Source organism: Hypomesus nipponensis, chromosome 2 (assembly GCF_054491055.1).
Source record: "Hypomesus nipponensis isolate SF chromosome 2, ASM5449105v1, whole genome shotgun sequence".
NCBI lineage: Eukaryota > Metazoa > Chordata > Actinopteri > Osmeriformes > Osmeridae > Hypomesus > Hypomesus nipponensis.
The window spans coordinates 21629517-21647500 of record NC_140362.1 but is presented as its reverse complement, the minus strand read 5'-3'; the positions used below and the strand labels follow the sequence as shown (position 1 = coordinate 21647500).

The window sequence follows — 17984 nt, the reverse complement described above, 5'->3', positions numbered from 1 at the left end:
AGAGAGAGAGGGGGAGATGGAGGGAGGAGGAAGAGAGAGAGAGGGGGAGATGGAGGGAGGAGGAAGAGAGGGAGAGGGGGAGATGGAGGGAGGAGGAAGAGAGGGAGAGGGGAAGAAGGAGGGAGGAGGAAGAGAGAGAGAGGGGAAGATGGAGGGAGGAGGAAGAGAGAGAGAGGGGAAGTAATAATGATGACTTTGTCAACAAGGTGGAAGTGTCATTAAACAGCTGGCACCTCCCTCCTACATGTTTAATATATTTCTCTTTTCTTTCTCTCTCCTTCTCGCCCTCCCACTCTACTGCCTTCCTTACCTCATCATTTCTCCTTCCTCCCACCCTCTACATTCCTCCCTCCCTCTCTCCCTCCACCCCACCCTGCCTCCCTCCATCTCTCCCACCCTCCGTAGCGGACCTGCTCCTGGGGAGTGCTGATGAGTATCGTTTCCTAAGCGGAGGCTCCATTCCTGTTCCTGGGCAGAGCGACGCAGACAACTTCACCCAGACCATGGACTCCATGGTCATCATGGGCTTCAGCCCTGAGGAGTGCCTGTGTAAGAGAGGGAGGGAGGGAGGGAGGGAGGGAGGGAGGGAGGGAGGGAGGGAGGGAGGGAGGGAGGGAGGGAGGGAGGGAGGGAGGGAGGGAGGGAGGGAGGGAGGGAGGGAGGGAGGGAGAGAGAGAGGGAGAGAGAGAGGGAGAGAGAGAGAGAGAGAGAGAGAGGGAGGGAGGGAGGGAGGGAGGGAGGGAGGGAGGGAGGGAGGGAGGGAGGGAGGGAGAGAGGGAGAGAGGGAGAGAGGGAGAGAGGGGGAGAGGGATGGATGGAAGAAAGAAAGAAAGAGTTGGGAAGGCAGAATGTATGATTGTATCTTTCTTGACCATACCAGGTTTGTGTTCTCCATAATACATTTGTAAAGCACGTGTTCTTTTCTTCTCTCTTCCTCTCCCTGGCTCTCTGGGATTCAGCCATGTTAAAGGTGATCTCATCGGTGCTCCAGTTTGGAAACATCTCCTTCACCAAGGAGAAGAACCAGGACCAGGCCTCCATGCCTGACGACACGGCTGCCCAGAAACTGTCCCACCTGCTGGGCATCAGCGTGCTGGAGTTCTCCCGGGCCATCCTCACGCCCAGGATCAAAGTAGGACGGGAGTACGTGCAGAAGGCCCAGACCAAAGAACAGGTGAGTTTAGGAGACACACACACACACAGCGAACTACTGCAGATGATTTCTCTCTTTTTTGTGCTCACTCTCTCTCTCCCTCTCTCTCTCTCTCCCTCTCTCTCTCTGTCCCTCTCTCTCCCCTCTCTCTCTCCCTCTCCCCCTGTCCCCCCTCCTCTCTCTCTCTCTCTCTCTCTCTCTCTCTCTCTCTCCAGGCTGACTTTGCGGTGGAGGCCCTGGCCAAGGCTACATATGAGCGTCTGTTCAGGTGGCTGGTCCACAGGATCAACAGAGCTCTGGATCGTAGGCAGAGGCAGGGAGCCTCCTTCATAGGCATCCTGGACATCGCTGGCTTTGAGATCTTCCAGGTACGTCGGGTGTGTGTGTGTGTGTGTGTGTGTGTGTGTGCGGGACAGCTTGTAGTGTTCAGTCTCTAAAGCTCTCCTTTTGAATGCCATAATGGTATCTGACAGGTCAATGCTTACAACAGTTTCTGTCTCTGTCTCTGTCCCTCCCTCCCTCTCTCCTCCACAGCTGAACTCGTTTGAGCAGATGTGCATCAACTACACCAACGAGAAGCTCCAGCAGCTGTTCAACCACACCATGTTCATCCTGGAGCAGGAGGAGTACCAGAGGGAGGGCATCGAGTGGAGCTTCATCGACTTCGGCCTGGACCTGCAGCCCTGCATCGACCTCATTGAGAGACCTGTACGCACACACACACACATTGACACACACACACACACACACAGGCTTGAGGGGGGTTGAATCCTGACATTAGGACCCTAGTTTGATTGGCCCCTCCTCCCTGTCTGTAGGCCCACCCTCCCGGTGTTCTCGCCCTATTGGACGAGGAGTGCTGGTTCCCGCGGGCAACCGATCGCTCCTTTGTGGACAAGCTGAGCGCTGAGCAGGGGACACACCCCAAGTTCTTCAAACCAAGACAGCTCCGCCAGGAAGCGGACTTCGCCATCATACACTACGCTGGGAAGGTACCTTTCATACCTCTCTCTCTCTCTGTCTCTCTCCTCTGTCTCTCTGTCTGTCTCTGTCTCTCTCATCTGTCTCTCCTCTCTCTGTCTCTCTCCTCTCTCTATCTGTCTCTCTCCTCTCTCTCTCTGTCTCTGTCTCTCTGTCTCTCTCTCTCTCTCTCTCTCTCTCTGTGTCTCTCTCTCTGTCTGTCCTGTTATCCACCCCAGTTGTATCCTTCAGCTCAGAAACCCTGAGTCTGTGCCTCACTCTGTCAGGTGGACTACAAGGCAGATGATTGGCTGGTGAAGAACATGGACCCGCTGAACGACAATGTGGCGTCCCTCCTGCACCAGTCCTCTGACCACTTCATCTCTGAGCTCTGGAGAGAGGGTATGACACGCACACACACATTTACACACACACACACACACACACACACACACACACACACACACTAGTGTATCCGGATCCTAAGAAGACTCAAAATGAAGTGATTATATCCTGGATCTTTCCCCTGTTTTTATTTTTATTTTTAGTTTGTTTTTTATAACTTTATGTTTATTCTTGGTCCAAATGCATTAACTGCTTAATATGTCTCTCTCTCTGTCTCTGTGTCTCTCTCTCTCTCTTACTGAATACTCTCTGGCTGTGTCTCTGTCTATACTCTCTGTCTCTACATGTTCCTCTCCTCCTGTCCTCTCCTTTGTTCTCCTCTTTGCTCTCTGCTTCCTTTCACTCTTATTCCCCTCTGTCCTTCTCCCTCCTCCTCCCTTCTCTCCTATCTCTCCCTCCTCTCCTCTTCCCTCTCTACCTCCCTCCTCTCCCTCCCTTTTCTCCTACTCCCTCTCCTCCTCCCTCCTCACCTCTCTCTCCCTCTTTTCCTACTCCCTCTCTACCTCCCTCATCTCCTATCTCTCTCCCTCCTCTCCTCCCTCCTCTCCTCCTCCCTCTCTCCGTCCCTCAGACATTCAGACTCTTCCTCGTGTTTACTTCTTTGACTCCTATGCCACCCTGCAGGCTAATGGCTCCGACAGTAGGTTTCTCTCCTCCTCCTCCTTGGTCTGTTTCATCCCTCCATCCTTCCTTCACCCTGTTTGTAGTCGAGTGCTTGTACTCCCCACGGCTTGTTGTCTCTGTCGGTTAGTGATCTAGCTGTAGTGTTGTAGTGATGTGATGTTTCCTCATTGCCACCAGCTGTGTGTGTGTGTGTGTGTGTGTGTGTGTGTGTGTGTGTGTGTGTGTGTGTGTGTGTGTGAACCTTAGTGATAGTGAAGTACGAGTGATTTCCATTCATTGCTCTCTTCATCTTAGCAAGAGGCACTGCATGCTCTCACTAAGGCTGTGTTCAGGATCCTTAAAGCATTGCAAACTGTTTGGGGAAAAAAAGATATAGCGAAAGATGTTGCTCAAATCTCTCGAACATGGACACTGGGACCTTGAACACGCCACAGATTAGCATCTGGGGCAGAGCCAACACCTCAACAAGAGCCGTAGAAACAGAGTTGGACAAACCACTGACTTAGTCAACATCCCCGTAGCTAAGACAACCCCAACTAGTTTGCCAAACTCTGTGCACCTATGACTGTTGTTCCTATCTCAACCCACCAATCGCAACTGCTCTGACTGACCCCCCCCCCCTCTCCCTGGCTGTGTTCAGTGGAGAGGATCGTGGGGATGGACCAGGGCTCCACCGGGGGCTTGGGGGACAACAGTGGCTCGGTGTCGTACGGCGCGGCGGGGCTGAAGACCAAGAAGGGCATGTTCCGCACGGTGGGCCAGCTGTACAAGGAGTCCCTCACCAAGCTCATGGCCACGCTCAGGAACACCAACCCCAACTTCCTACGCTGCATCATCCCCAACCACGAGAAGAAGGTGAGGGGAGGGGGAGAGGAAGTGAGGGGTGGGGGAGGGTAAAAGAAAAAGTAGAACAAAAGATAAGAGGAAAACATGGATGTGGAGACTCAGAGGGAAGGAAACGGTTTGAGGAGTCAAAGGATGTGTATTGTTTAAATGATTATTCTTCCTTCTCCCCATCCCTCCCTCCCTCTCTCCCCATCCCTCCCTCCCTCTCTCCCCATCCCTCCCTCCCTCCTTCTCTCCCCATCCCTCCCTCTCTCCCCATCCCTCCCTCCCTCCCTCTCTCCCCCTCTCTCCCTCTCTCCCCATCCCTCCCTCTCTCCCCCTCTCTCTCCCCCTCTCTCTCCCCCTCTCTCTCTCCCCCTCTCTCCCTCTCTCCCTCCCTCCCTCCCTCTCTCCCCCTCTCTCTCCCCCTCTCTCCCTCTCTCCCCATCCCTCCCTCCCTCTCTCCCCCTCTCTCTCCCCCTCTCTCTCTCTCTCCCTCCCTCTCTCCCTCTCTCCCCCTCTCTCTCTCCCCCTCTCTCTCTCCCTCTCTCTCCCCCTCTCTCTCTCCCTCCCTCTCTCTCCCCCTCTCTCTCCCCCTCTCTCTCCCCCTCTCTCTCTCCCTCCCTCTCTCCCCATCCCTCCCTCTCTCCCCATCCCTCCCTCCCTCCCTCTCTCCCCCTCTCTCCCTCTCTCCCCCTCTCTCTCTCCCTCTCTCCCCCTCTCTCTCCCCCTCTCTCTCCCCCTCTCTCTCCCCCTCTCTCTCCCCCTCTCTCTCTCTCCCCCTCCCTCTCCCCCTCTCTCTCTCCCTCCCTCCCCCAGGCAGGGAAGCTGTCACCCCACCTGGTGCTGGACCAGCTGAGGTGTAACGGGGTTCTGGAGGGCATCAGGATCTGCAGGCAGGGCTTCCCCAACCGCATCCCCTTCCAGGAGTTCAGACAACGGTGTGTGTGTGTGTGTTACAGGAGACACTTAACATCCAGCCATCATAGCCATCTGTCTCTCGCCCCGACTGACACACTCTCAGGCTCAAACTGACACATGCTCTCCTCTCTTGTCGGTTATTTCTTTCTGCTTTCTCTTCTGTGTATCCAGGTATGAGATCCTGACTCCCAACGCCATCCCCCGCACCTTCATGGATGGGAAACATGCCTCTGAGCTCATGGTGAGTCTGGCGGATTCGTTCCTCACATATCACAAGTCTTCTTTCATCAAACCATACTGCAGCTTTAAGTGTTTCTCTCTGTTTCTAGTTAGATTCCCTGTTCAGTAGAGGGTGAGAGTACAGGCTGGAATGTGTGTGAGCTCAGTGTTTTCTCTCTGTCTCTGTCTGTCTGTCTGTCTCTCTCTCTCTCTCTCTCTCTCTCTCTCTCTCTCTCTCTCTGTCTCTCTCTCTCTCTCTCTCTCTCTCTCTCTCTCTCTTTCTCTGTCTCTCTGTCTCTCTCTCTCTCTCTCTCTCTCTCTCTCTCTCTGTCTCTCTCTCTCTCTCTCTCTCTCTCTCTCTCTCTCTCTCTCTCTCTCTCTCTCTCTCTCTCTCTCTCTCTCTCTCTCTCTCTCTCTCTCTCTCTCTGTGTGTCTTCCTCCTGTTCTCAGATCAGTGCCCTGGAACTGGATGGGAACCTGTTCCGGGTGGGGCAGAGCAAGGTGTTCTTCAGAGCCGGGGTCCTGGGTCACCTGGAGGAGGAGAGAGACCTGAAGATCACTGACACCATCATACGCTTCCAGAGTGCCTCCCGGGGTTACCTGGCACGCAGGTGTGTGTGTGTGTGCCTCTACCTGAGTCTCTGTGTGGAGGTGCTTGTGTGTGTGTGTGTGTGTGTGTGAATGTGTGTTCACCTGTGTGTGTGTGTGTGTGTTCACCTGTGTGTGTGTGTGTGTGTTCACCTGTGTGTGTGTGTGTGTGTTCACCTGTGTGTGTGTGTGTGTGTGTGTGTGTGTGTATGTGTGTTCACCTGTGTGTGTGTGTGTGTGTGTGTTCACCTGTGTGTGTGTGTGTGTGTGTATGTGTGTTCACCTGTGTGTGAATGTGTGTTCACCTGTGTGTGTGTGTGTTCACCTGTGTGTGTGCGTGTGTGTGTTCACCTGTGTGTGTGTGTGTGTGTGTGTGTGTGTTCACGTGTGTGTGTGTGTGTGTTCAGGGCCTTCCTGAAGAAACAGCAGCAGCTGAGTGCTATGAGGGTGATGCAGAGAAACTGTGCTGCCTACCTCAAGCTCAGGAACTGGCAGTGGTGGAGGCTGTTCACCAAGGTACACACACACAGACACGTCGTGTTGTCCATCCTGTGGATGAAGAGGAGCCTGTATTGAGCCCTGTGTGACCCCTGCCCCCCAGGTGAAGCCCCTGCTGCAGGTGACTCGTCAGGACGAAGAGATCCAGGTGAGGGAGGCAGAGCTGACCAAGGCCAAAGACAAGCTGCTCATGGTGGAGCAGGACTTCTCTGAGCTGGACAGGAAGCACGTGCAGGTACGCACTCCTCACTTCCTGTCTCCACACCGCTCGCTCTCGCTCTCTTTGTTTTGCTCTCCTTCCCTTTTTCTCCCTCCACCATGTCCTCGTTGTCTTACCATCCCGTGATTGAAAACATGTAAGCAGTCGCTCTCATCCTATCTCTCTTCATTTCTCCTCATCTCTCCTCTCTCCTCCTCCTCTCTCCTCCATCTGTCCTCCTCTCCTCCATCTCTCCTCCTCTCTCCTCCTCTCTCCTCCTCCTCTCTCCTCATCTCTCCTCATCTCTCCTCCTCTCTCCTCATCTCTCCTTATCTCTCCTCTCTCCTCCTCTCTCCTCCATCTCTCCTCCTCTCTCCTCCTTTCTCCTCCTCTCTCCTCCTCTCTCCTCCATCTCTCCTCCTCTCTCCTACTCTCTCCTCCTCTCTCCTCCATCTCTCCTCATCTCTCCTCCTCTCTCTTCATCTCTCCTCCTCTCTCCTCTCTCCTCTCTCAGCTTCTGGAGGAGAAGTCCGTGCTGACGGACCAGCTGCAGGCGGAGGCGGAGCTGTTTGCGGAGGCGGAGGAGATGAGGGCCAGGCTGGCCAGCAGGAAGCAGGAGCTGGAGGAAGTGCTGGGCGAGCTGGAGGGACGATTGGAGGAGGAGGAGGAGAGGGGCGTCCAGCTGACCAATGAGAAGAAGAAGATGCAGCAGCACGTGCAGGTAGCCAAAGCCGTCCTGTTCCTCACGACACCCAGGACTGTTTGACGTCTGCGCTGATTTAACCGTCCTCCTCTCCATCCTCCTCCTCCTGTGTGGCAGGACCTGGAGGAGCAGCTGGAGGAGGAGGAGGGGGCCAGGCAGCGCCTCCTGCTGGAGAAGGTCACCCTGGAGACCAAGGTGAAGAGCCTGGAGACGGACATGCTGACCGCCGTCGAGCAGAGAGACCGACTCAGCAAGGTGAGGAGGCGTTCATCACCTCCCCTCTCAGGAGGCTGCATCACGCCAGCGTGCTCCTTCTGTTAACCACTCAACCCATCATCCCTCCTCCTCTTTCTTCTCCCTCCTCTCCTCTCTCTTCTTCTCCCTCCTCTCTCTTCTTCTCCCTCCTCTCCTCTGTTCTTCTCCCTCCTCTCCTCTCTTCTTCTCCCTCCTCTCTTCCTCTGTTCTTCTCCCTCCTCTCCTCTCTGCAGGAAAAGAAACATCTGGAGGAGCGGCTCAGCGAGGTGAGCGACAGCCTGGCCGAGGAAGAGGAGAAGACCAAGAGTTTGAACAAACTGAAGAACAAGCAGGAGGCCATGATTGCTGACCTGGAAGGTAACCTTCTCAACACCACTCAACACTATATCAACACCACCTCAACAACACTCAACACTAACATCAGCCAACACTATAACCCTAACCCTGGAAGGTAACCTTTTCAACACCACTCAACACCACCTCAACACCACCCAACACTATCTAACACCACCTCAACACTAACACCAGCCAACACTATCTAACACCAGCCAACACTATATCAACACCACCCAACACTATCTAACACCACCCAACAGTATATCAACACCACCTCACCTCACAAATCCATCTCCACACTCCACCATGCCCTGACCCTGTCTGTCTCTGCGTGGTTGTAACCCTCTGCCACTCCCCCCTGCAGAGCGTCTGAAGCGGGAGGAGCAGGGCCGGCTGGAGCAGGAGAAGTGGAGGAGGAGGATGGAGGGGGAGGCGCAGGAGGCCCAGGAGCAGCTCTCTGACCTGGGCCTGCTGGCAGCTGAGCTGAGGGGGAGTCTGGCCCAGAAGGAGAAGGAGATCACCACGCTGCAGGGCCGGTGAGACACACACACACAAGCAGATAAACACACTCTCTCACACACACAAGCTCAAACCGTCCCTCACACACACACACACACAGCATGATTTTTCAGGAGAACATGGAACATCCCTCTCGTTTCCTCCTGTGTCTCCCCCTCCCTCCCTCCCTCCCTCCCTCCCTCCCTCCCTCCCTCCCTCCCTCCCTCCCTCCCTCCCTCCCTCCCTCCCTCCCTCCCTCCCTCCCTCCCTCCCTCCCTCCCTCCCTCCCTCCCTCCCTCCCTCCCTCCCTCCCTCCTCCAGGCTGGAGGAGGAGGGGGCGCGGCGGGCGGAGGCCCAGAGGGCCCTGCGGGAGGCCATGTCTCAGGTGTCGGAGCTGAAGGAGGAGGTGGACAACGAGCGAGGGATGAGAGAGCGGGCGGAGAAGCAGAGGCGGGACCTGGGGGAGGAGCTGGAGGCTCTGAGGACAGAGCTGGAGGACACGCTGGACACCACCGCCGCACAGCAGGAGCTCAGGTGGAGGGGGTGGGGGTGTAGCGTACTCCCATGACGGGCTGCTCCTGTGTAGCTTCAGACACGTACTGAGCCTGTGTGTGTGTGTGTGTGTGCGTAGATCTCGCAGGGAGGCGGAGCTAGGAGAGCTCCAGAGGTGTGTGGAGGAGGAGGCGAGGCGTCACGAGGTGCAGCTGTCTGACCTCAGGGTCAAACACTGTGCTGCTATAGACAACCTGCAGGAGCAGCTGGACAACAGCAAGAGGGTGAGGCACGCAGCAACACAACCACACACACACACACACACACATTCAGGGCTCGCACACCTGTGTGTACCCACACAACGCACTCATCCAGTGAATACGCTCTTAAACACACACACACTCACCCAGGTGTGTACACACACACACACACACTCACCCAGGTGTGTACACACACACACTCACCCAGGTGTGTACACACACACACACTCACCCAGGTGTGTACACACACACACACACACTCACCCAGGTGTGTACACACACACACACACACTCACCCAGGTGTGTACACACACACACACTCACCCAGGTGTGTATTTGCTGAGTGCTGCTCTGTGGCCCCCAGGCGCGCCAGTCCCTGGAGAAGGCCAAGACTGTGCTGGAGGAGGAGAGGCTGAACCTGTCGTCCGAGCTCAAGGCCCTGCAGGGGGGCCGCCTGGAGAGCGAGAGGGGCCGCAAGAGGGCCGAGGGCCAGCTGCAGGAGCTGAGCACACGCCTGGCCCAGGCCGACAGGGAGAGGGAGGAGAGGGAGGAGCGTCTGCACAAACTACAGGTGAGGGGAGGGGATCAGAGTATGCCTCAGTGAACAGTGTGACTTGAATCAGAAGGGGGGGTTTAGAGCAATAATGTGAATGACTCCTTGTGTCTGTCTTGCAGTCTGAGATTGAGTCCATCTCCAGCTCTCTGACCTCCTCTGACTCCAAGTCCCTTCGACTCAGCAAGGAGGTCAGCACTCTGGAGAGCCAGCTGCATGACGCTCAGGTAACACACACTCACACACACACAGACACACCCCCCCCTCCTCCTCTCCTCCTCCCCTCCTCTCCTCCTCTCCTCTCCTCATGCCCTCCTCTCCTCCTCCTCCTCCCCTCCTCTCCTCATGCCCTCCTCTCCTCCTCCTCCTCCCTTCCTCTCCTCCTCTCCTCATGCCCTCCTCCCCTCCCCTCCTCTCCTCATGCCCTCCTCTCCTCCCCTCCTCTCCTCCTCCCCTCTCTCCTCTCCTCTCCTCATGCCCTCCTCTCCTCCCCTCCCCTCCCCTCCTCCCCTCCTCTCCTCATGCCCTCCTCTCCTCCTCCTCCTCCCCTCCTCTCCTCCTCTCCTCATGCCCTCCTCCCCTCCCCTCCTCTCCTCATGCCCTCCTCTCCTCCCCTCCTCTCCTCCTCCCCTCTCTCCTCTCCTCTCCTCATGCCCTCCTCTCCTCCCCTCCTCTCCTCTCCTCCCCTCCTCTCCTCCCCTCCTCTCCTCTCCTCTCCTCTCCTCTCCTCTCCTCCTCTCCTCATGCCCTCCTCCCCTCCTCTCCTCATGCCCTCCTCCCCTCCTTTTCTCTCCTCTCCTCCTCACCTCATGCCCTCCTCTCCTCTCCTCCCCTCCTCTCCTCTCCTCCTCTCCTCATGCCCTCCTCCCCTCCTTTTCTCTCCTCTCCTCCTCACCTCATGCCCTCCTCTCCTCTCCTCCTTTCCTCTCCTCTCCTCCTCACCTCATGCCCTCCTCTCCTCCCCTCCTTTCCTCTCCTCTCCTCCTCACCTCATGCCCTCCTCTCCTCACCTCAGGAGCTGCTGCAGGATGAGACCCGTCAGAAGCTGGCTCTGGGCTCGCGCGTGCGGGCGATGGAGGAGGAGAGGAACGGCCTGATGGAGCGGGTGGAGGAGGAGGAGGAGAGAGCCAAGGAGCTGACTCGCCAGATACAGACTCTCACTCAGCAGGTAGAGCAGCTTCAAGCTAGCCCAAGTCGCTAGCTAACTAGCTACCTTGCTAACTAGCATCAGGCGAGGTCCCGCCTCAGAACCGCCCTTGACTAGCATGGTAGCTAACTCGCTAACTAACTAGCCTTACATCCCCCCCCCCCCAGCTGGCTGAGCTTCGTAAGCAGTCGGAGGAGGTGAGCGCGGCCGTGGAGGCGGGGGAGGAGGCGCGCAGGAAGCTGCAGCGGGAGCTGGACAGCGGCGTGCAGCGGGAGAGGCAGAAGGAGGAGGAGAAGGAGCGTCTGGAGAGGCAGAGGGAGCGTCTGAGGGAGGAGATCGAGGACATGACGCTGGCGCTGCAGAGAGAGAGGCAGAACTGCACCGCTCTGGAGAAGAGGCAGAAGAAGTTCGACCAGGTACAGTTCAAAGGTCACAAAGGGGGGGGGGGGGCACTCGAGCTCTGAAACTGTGTGTGTGTGTGTATGTGTGTATGGGGGGGGGGTCACAGGAAGTTGACCAAGTAGAAGCGCCGAATCTCCTACCACGGTCTCTCTGCTAAGCGCTTCCGTGGTTTTGACCTGTGCCCACCTTGACCTTTGCCCCCTCTACCTCTGCCCCCTCAGTGCCTGGCGGAAGAGAAAGCAGTGAGCGCCAGGCTGGCGGAGGAGAGAGACCGGGCCGAGGCAGACAGCCGGGAAAAGGAGACCCGCTCCCTCGCCCTGGCACGAGCCCTGCAGGTACACTACACCATGGAGAGCATGCCTGGTTACAGGTGTGTTACACAGTACAGCAGGGAGAGCATGCCTGGTTACAGGTGTGTTACACTACAGCAGGGAGAGCATGCCTGGTTACAGGTGTGTTACACTACAGCAGGGAGAGCATGCCTGGTTACAGGTGTGTTACACTACAGCAGGGAGAGCATGCCTGGTTACAGGTGTGTTACACAGTACAGCAGGGAGAGCACGCCTGGTTACAGGTGTGTTACACAGTACAGCAGGGAGAGCATGCCTGGTTACAGGTGTGTTACACACTAGAGCAGGGAGAGCATGTCTGGTTACAGGTGTGTAACACAGTACAGCAGGGAGAGCATGTCTGGTTACAGGTGTGTTACACTACACCATGGAGAGCATGCCTGGTTACAGGTGTGTTACACAGTACAGCAGGGAGAGCATGTCTGGTTACAGGTGTGTAACACAGTACAGCAGGGAGAGCATGCCTGGTTACAGGTGTGTTACACAGTACAGCAGGGAAAGCATGCCTGGTTACAGGTGTGTTACACTACAGCAGGGAGAGAATGCCGGGTTACAGGTGTGTTACACAGTACAGCAGGGAGAGCATGCCTGGTTACAGGTGTGTTACACTACAGCAGGGAGAGCATGCCTGGTTACAGGTGTGTTACACTACAGCAGGGAGAGCATGCCTGGTTACAGGTGTGTTACACAGTACAGCAGGGAGAGCACGCCTGGTTACAGGTGTGTTACACAGTACAGCAGGGAGAGCATGCCTGGTTACAGGTGTGTTACACAGTACAGCAGGGAAAGCATGCCTGGTTACAGGTGTGTTACACAGTACAGCAGGGAGAGCATGCCTGGTTACAGGTGTGTTACACAGTACAGGGGGTTCATCAAAGGGGCTGAGTTAATGTTCCTGCTTGTAAGTATCTTGTCTTTTGAAACTTTCTTTTCATCCATTGGTTGTTTGTAGGAGGCTCAGGACCAGAGGGAGGAGCTAGAGAGAGCCAATAAGCAGCTACGTCTGGACATGGAGCAGCTGGTCAACCAGCAGGACGACGTGGGGAAGAACGTACGACTGCTTCTGTCTGTCTGTCTGTCTGTCTCTCTGTCTGTCTATCTCTCTGTCTGTCTGTTTCTGTCTGTCTCTCTCTCTGTCTGTCTCTTCCCATCCCTCCCTGTGATATTTGTAATCAGTTTTCATCCTCTCCTTCTCATCAGGTGCACGAGTTGGAGCGTTCCCGCCGGGCCCTGGAGACAGAGGCCCAGTCTCTGCGCGTCCAGACCCAGGAGCTGGAGGAGGAGCTGGGGGAGGCCGAGAACTCGAGGCTGAGGCTGGAGGTCACCCTGCAGGCCCTCAGGGCCCAGTTTGAGAGAGAGATCAGCACCAAGGAGGAGAAGGGAGAAGAGAAGAGGAGGGGCCTCAGCAAACAGGTGTGGCAGCAGACAGGCGGAGAAACAGTGGCATTTTGATTTGATTTAAAATAAGATCTCACTAGCGTTTAGTGTACAGTTTTCAAGTCATGTAACCCTATCCTCTTCTCCTTTTCTCTCTCTCCCTCCCTCTCGCCCTCTTCCTCCTCCCCCTCTCCCCTTCCTCCCCCTCTCTTCCCCCTCTCCCCTTCCTCCCCCTCTCCCTTCTCCTCTTCCTCTCCTTCCCCTTCTCTCTCCTTCCTCTGACCCTCCTCCCCCTCTCCTCCCCCTCTCCCCTTCCCCTCCCCTTCCTCCCCCTCTCCTCCCCCTCTTCCCTTCCTCTGACCCTCCACCCCCTCTCCTCTCCCCTTCTCTCCCCCTCCCCTCTCCTCTCCTCTCTCCCTCTCCTCTCCCCCCTCCTCCCCCTCTCCCAGGTGAGAGAGCTGGAGACCCTGCTGGAGGAGGAGAGGAGCCAGCGCTCTCAGGCCATGTCCGTCAAGAAGCAGCTGGAGGCGGAGCTTCAGGAGGCGGAAGCCCATGTGGAGACAGCCAATCGCGGCAGGGAGGAGGGGCTTAGGCAGATGCGTCGAATGCAGGTAAAGAAAGAAAATCAGGGTTTGTTTAGTTATTAGTTATGGTCAGCCTACAGTTTGGGGGAAGGATGTCAAGAACACTTGTTTGTTGTCTCAGGCTCAGGTGAAAGAACTTGTCCGGGAGCTGGACGAGACTAAGCTGGCTCGTGACGAAATCGTCGCCCAATCAAAAGACAGCGAGAAGCGTCTGCAGACACTGGAGGCTGAGCTTCTGCAACTCACAGAGGTGTGTGTGTGTTTGTTGTGTGTGTGTTTGTTGTGTGTGTGTTTGTTGTGTGTGTGTGTTTGTTGTGTGTGTGTTTGTTGTGTGTGTGTTTGTTGTGTGTGTGTGTTTGTTGTGTGTGTGTGTTTGTTGTGGGTGTGTTTGTTGTGTGGGTGTGAAATCGAAAAAAAGTTTCTTAATTATTTATTTTTATATTGGGTCATGTTGTGTGTGGAGAAAAAAAAGTTTAGAAACAAAAATTGTTTTGAAAGGTTGGGGAAAAAAACACTCTGTACTCTGTTTTAGGCTTGTCTGCTTTACCCTCTCCTCTCACTTGAGTGAAAAAGTGTAGTCAGTACTTCAACAGTCTTTTAAAACACGAGTATCTGTACTTGTACTCGAAGGATGTGTGTTATTTGTCATCTCTGCTCTCTGTGTAGGAGCTGTCTGTGTCCGAGCGCCTGCGGAGGCAGGCCCAGCAGGAGAGAGACGAGATGGCCGATGAGATCGTCAACAACTCCGCTGGAAAGTCAGTATTTCCACAACTTGGACTGTGTGTCTGTTTTGTCCGTTTACGTGTGTTGTTTGTGTGTCGCAAGGCGAAATCATATCTGTGTAACCTCAAAATATATTAAGAAGCATTTCAAATAACGTGCAAATATGGTTAGATCTGTTTGAAAACCAAAACACTCGCTGATTGGCTGCACACGACAGTGATACGTTTAAAGAAAAAAAGTCTGAAACGTGAACGTACGACTGTAACCATTAGCTACTGCTCTCTTAACCCTAAACTCAGATGGTTTTTCAACGACCGATCACAGGGCTAGCCTAGCTAGTGCTAATGTTACTGCCCAATTAAACTTCATCTTTATGTTCGTAACTTAATGCAGATTTCAGATTGGTTAATATTAGCCGTCAATCGCTCTGTTGTCACGTAACAGAGAGTTAACTAGCGCGCACAATTTCAAGAGCTGAAAAGACAACATTTTCGCTGGGTGCTCTTCAATTTTGGCGGTGCTACCAAATAAAATAGTTCATTTCAAACCCTGTCTCACCATGTCTGTTATTCGCACGTGATTTCAGGACTGCTCTGTCTGACGAGAAGAGGAGGCTGGAGGCACGAATCACCCAGCTGGAGGAGGAGCTGGAGGAAGAGCAGGGAAACGCTGAGCTCATTGCTGAGAGGCACAGGAAGACCACACTGCAGGTACACACACACACAAACACCACACTGCAGGTACACACACACACACACTGCAGGTACACACACACACACACTGCAGGTACACACACACACACACACACTGCAGGTACACACACACACAAACACCACACTGCAGGTACACACACACACACACACACACTGCAGGTACACACACACACACACTGAAGGTACACACACACACACACACTGAAGGTACACACACACACACACACTGAAGGTACACACACACACACACACTGAAGGTACACACACACACACACACTGCAGGTACACACACACACACACACACTGAAGGTACACACACACACACACACTGCAGGTACACACACACACACACACCACACTGCAGGTACACACACACCACACTGTAGGTACACACACACACACACACTGCAGGTACACACACACACACACACCACACTGCAGGTACACACACACACCACACTGCAGGTACACACACACACACACACTGCAGGTACACACACACACACACACTGAAGGTACACACACCACACTGCAGGTACACACACACACCACACTGCAGGTACACACACACACTGCAGGTACACACACACACACACACACACTGAAGGTACACACACCACACTGCAGGTACACACACACACACACACACTGCAGGTACACACACACACACACACTGAAGGTACACACACACACACCACACTGCAGGTACACACACACACCACCCACCCACCACACAGCAAAGACACACGTGCATCCCACCTACACACGACATGCTCAGAAAGGCTTGGGGTCCGGCCTGCAGGTGGAGACCATGACGGTGCAGCTGCAGGGTGAGCGCACGCTGACCCAGAAGGCCGAGGGGGCCCGGGAGCAGCTGGAGAAGCAGAACAAGGACCTGAAGTCTCGCCTGGGGGAGATGGAGGGGGCTGTGAGGGGCAAGCACAGGCTCAGTGTCGCCGCCCTGGAGGCCAAGATAGACACCATGGAGGAGCAGCTGGAGCAGGAGAGACAGTGAGAGACACGTGTCTACACACACACACACACACACACACACACGTCCAGCTTCCACACCTCCTCTCTCCTTCTTCTTCGTGTCTCTCTCTCTGTGAGTGTCTAAGCTTGACCCCTCCCCTGCAGAGAGAGAGCCATAGCCAACAAGCTGGTGCGCAAGACGGAGAAGAAGCTGAAGGAGGTGATGATGCAGGCGGATGACGAGAGGAGACATGCAGACCAGTACAGAGAACAGGTACACCCTCCCACTGCTCACGCCTGGCTCGGCCAGCAGGGGGCAGCACAGAACACTCACCCACATCTGAGGTTAGACCAGTGGTTCCCAACCCTGGTCCTCAGGGCACCCCTGTCCTGCATGTTTTAGATGTTTCCCTGCTCCAACACACCTGATTCAAATGAATGGGTCGTCATCCAGCTCTGCAGAAGCCTGCTTATGACCATTCATTTGAATCAGGTGTGTTGGAGCAGGGAAACATCTAAAACATGCAGGACAGGGGTGCCCTAAGGACCGGATTGGGAACCACTGGGTTAGACCATAGAGCCAGTCTGTATCCCCAGTACAGAGCAGACACAACCAGACAGACCTGTGTGTGTCGGCAACCACAGATTTGGTGTTGTATGGCTAAGCTCTGGAGCACAGTAGGGGTCAAGATGAAGTTATCATCCCAAATACGGGAGCTTTTTTGCTGTGTGCTCCATCCAGCCTAATTCTAATCCAACTCAGGCATCTGTTTGGGGGCAAGGTAGGGGTTATGTTCCTCTCCCAGAATAATCTCTCATTTTAGGGATAGGAGGAGGGTTGGGATCTGAAAACCAGAAGTCCTCTAAAATAATGTAATCCTCCTGATCCCTGTTACACACCCTGTTCTGATCTTAATCCACCCCTCTCTTTCCATCTCCGCCCTGCTCTCTCCTGCCTTCACCCCCATCCACCCCACCCCTTCTCCACTCTCACCCCACCCTCCTCCCCACCCTCCTCCCCACCCTCCTCCCCACCCTCCTCCCTCCCCACCCTCCTCCCCACCCTCCTCCCCACCCTCCTCCCCACCCTCCTCCCCACCCTCCTCCCCACCCTCCTCCCCACCCTCCTCCCTCCCCACCCTCCTCCCTCCCCACCCTCCTCCTGTCAGTTGGACAAGTCCCTGGGTCGCTTGCGTCAGCTGAAGAGGCAGCTGGAGGAGGTGGAGGAGGAGAACTCGCGCTCCAACGCCCAGAGGAGGAAGCTGCAGCGGGAGCTGGAGGAGATGACAGACAGCAGCCAGAGCATGACCCGGGAGATCACCGCTCTGCGCAGCCAGCTCAGGTACACCCCACAGCTGCGTGTCTGTGTGTGTCTGTCTGTGTGTCTGTCTGTGTGTGTCTGTCTGTGTGTGTCTGTCTGTGTGTGTGTCCGTGTGTGTGTGTGTGTCTGTGTGTGTGTGTGTGTGTGAGATGGAGAGATTTGAGAGTACCATTCAGAGTGCTGACATGTTCGACAAATCGTGTTTCGATTTCCGTTATCATTTCTGTTTTTTGTTTTTTCTGTTGTTATTCCGTCCGTCCGTCATCTAACCCTCACACACTGTCCATCTGTTTGTCTGCACACCTCCACTCAGCATCCCCGAATGGAAGCCAGATAAGTAGGTCGCCCTGTGTGTTTCTGTGTGTCTTTAAGTCAACTTTAGAGACTCTTCATGTCAATCACGTTGTCTGGAAGAGAGCTGTGTTGAAATGTGGAGCATCAGACTAGTTTTTGGCATGATTGAACCCTGCTACTGCATTTTAATGAGTGTGTCATTGATGCGATCAATCAGTCTTAGTTTGGACATGTAGTTAGTAAACTATGTTTATAGGAATGTAGTTACAAACTGTTGATTTGAAAACCCCTGCTAGAAAGTATTACTCTCCCATGGAAAATAAAGTAAAGAGAGGGTAATATTGATGTACGAGATTTTAGATTCCTTCTCACTTCCTTTCCCCCTCTCTCTCTCTCTCTCTCTCTCTCTCTCTCTCTCTCTCTCTCTCTCTCTCTCTCTCTCTCTCTCTCTCTCTCTCTCTCTCTCTCTCTCTCTCTCTCTCTCTCTATGTCTCTCTCTATGTCTCTCTCTCTCTCTCTCTCTCTCTCTCTCTCTATGTCTCTCTCTATGTCTCTCTCTCTCTCTCTCTCTCTCTCTCTCTCTCTCTCTCTCTCTCTCTATGTCTCTCTCTA

General features: G+C 54.8%; 1 protein-coding gene across 1 annotated transcript in view; it reads left to right on the top strand.

Annotated features, from left to right (window-relative positions):
• myh14 (myosin, heavy chain 14, non-muscle) overlaps positions 1-17984 on the top strand; it is a 34168-nt gene that overhangs the window by 12020 nt on the left and 4164 nt on the right. The window contains exons 12-45 of the mRNA XM_084668892.1: positions 406-549; positions 960-1174; positions 1369-1521; positions 1688-1861; positions 1972-2145; positions 2401-2515; positions 3090-3158; positions 3783-3997; positions 4787-4908; positions 5060-5129; positions 5558-5718; positions 6103-6211; positions 6297-6428; positions 6907-7113; positions 7213-7350; positions 7584-7707; positions 8051-8222; positions 8506-8718; positions 8816-8960; positions 9301-9507; positions 9612-9716; positions 10505-10657; positions 10804-11052; positions 11260-11373; positions 12341-12439; positions 12589-12801; positions 13215-13376; positions 13471-13599; positions 14016-14104; positions 14659-14782; positions 15588-15796; positions 15923-16031; positions 16927-17099; positions 17392-17415. Coding sequence (XP_084525018.1) covers positions 406-549; positions 960-1174; positions 1369-1521; positions 1688-1861; positions 1972-2145; positions 2401-2515; positions 3090-3158; positions 3783-3997; positions 4787-4908; positions 5060-5129; positions 5558-5718; positions 6103-6211; positions 6297-6428; positions 6907-7113; positions 7213-7350; positions 7584-7707; positions 8051-8222; positions 8506-8718; positions 8816-8960; positions 9301-9507; positions 9612-9716; positions 10505-10657; positions 10804-11052; positions 11260-11373; positions 12341-12439; positions 12589-12801; positions 13215-13376; positions 13471-13599; positions 14016-14104; positions 14659-14782; positions 15588-15796; positions 15923-16031; positions 16927-17099; positions 17392-17415 — 5011 coding nt within the window. The remainder of the gene's footprint in view (positions 1-405; positions 550-959; positions 1175-1368; positions 1522-1687; positions 1862-1971; positions 2146-2400; positions 2516-3089; positions 3159-3782; positions 3998-4786; positions 4909-5059; positions 5130-5557; positions 5719-6102; positions 6212-6296; positions 6429-6906; positions 7114-7212; positions 7351-7583; positions 7708-8050; positions 8223-8505; positions 8719-8815; positions 8961-9300; positions 9508-9611; positions 9717-10504; positions 10658-10803; positions 11053-11259; positions 11374-12340; positions 12440-12588; positions 12802-13214; positions 13377-13470; positions 13600-14015; positions 14105-14658; positions 14783-15587; positions 15797-15922; positions 16032-16926; positions 17100-17391; positions 17416-17984) is intronic.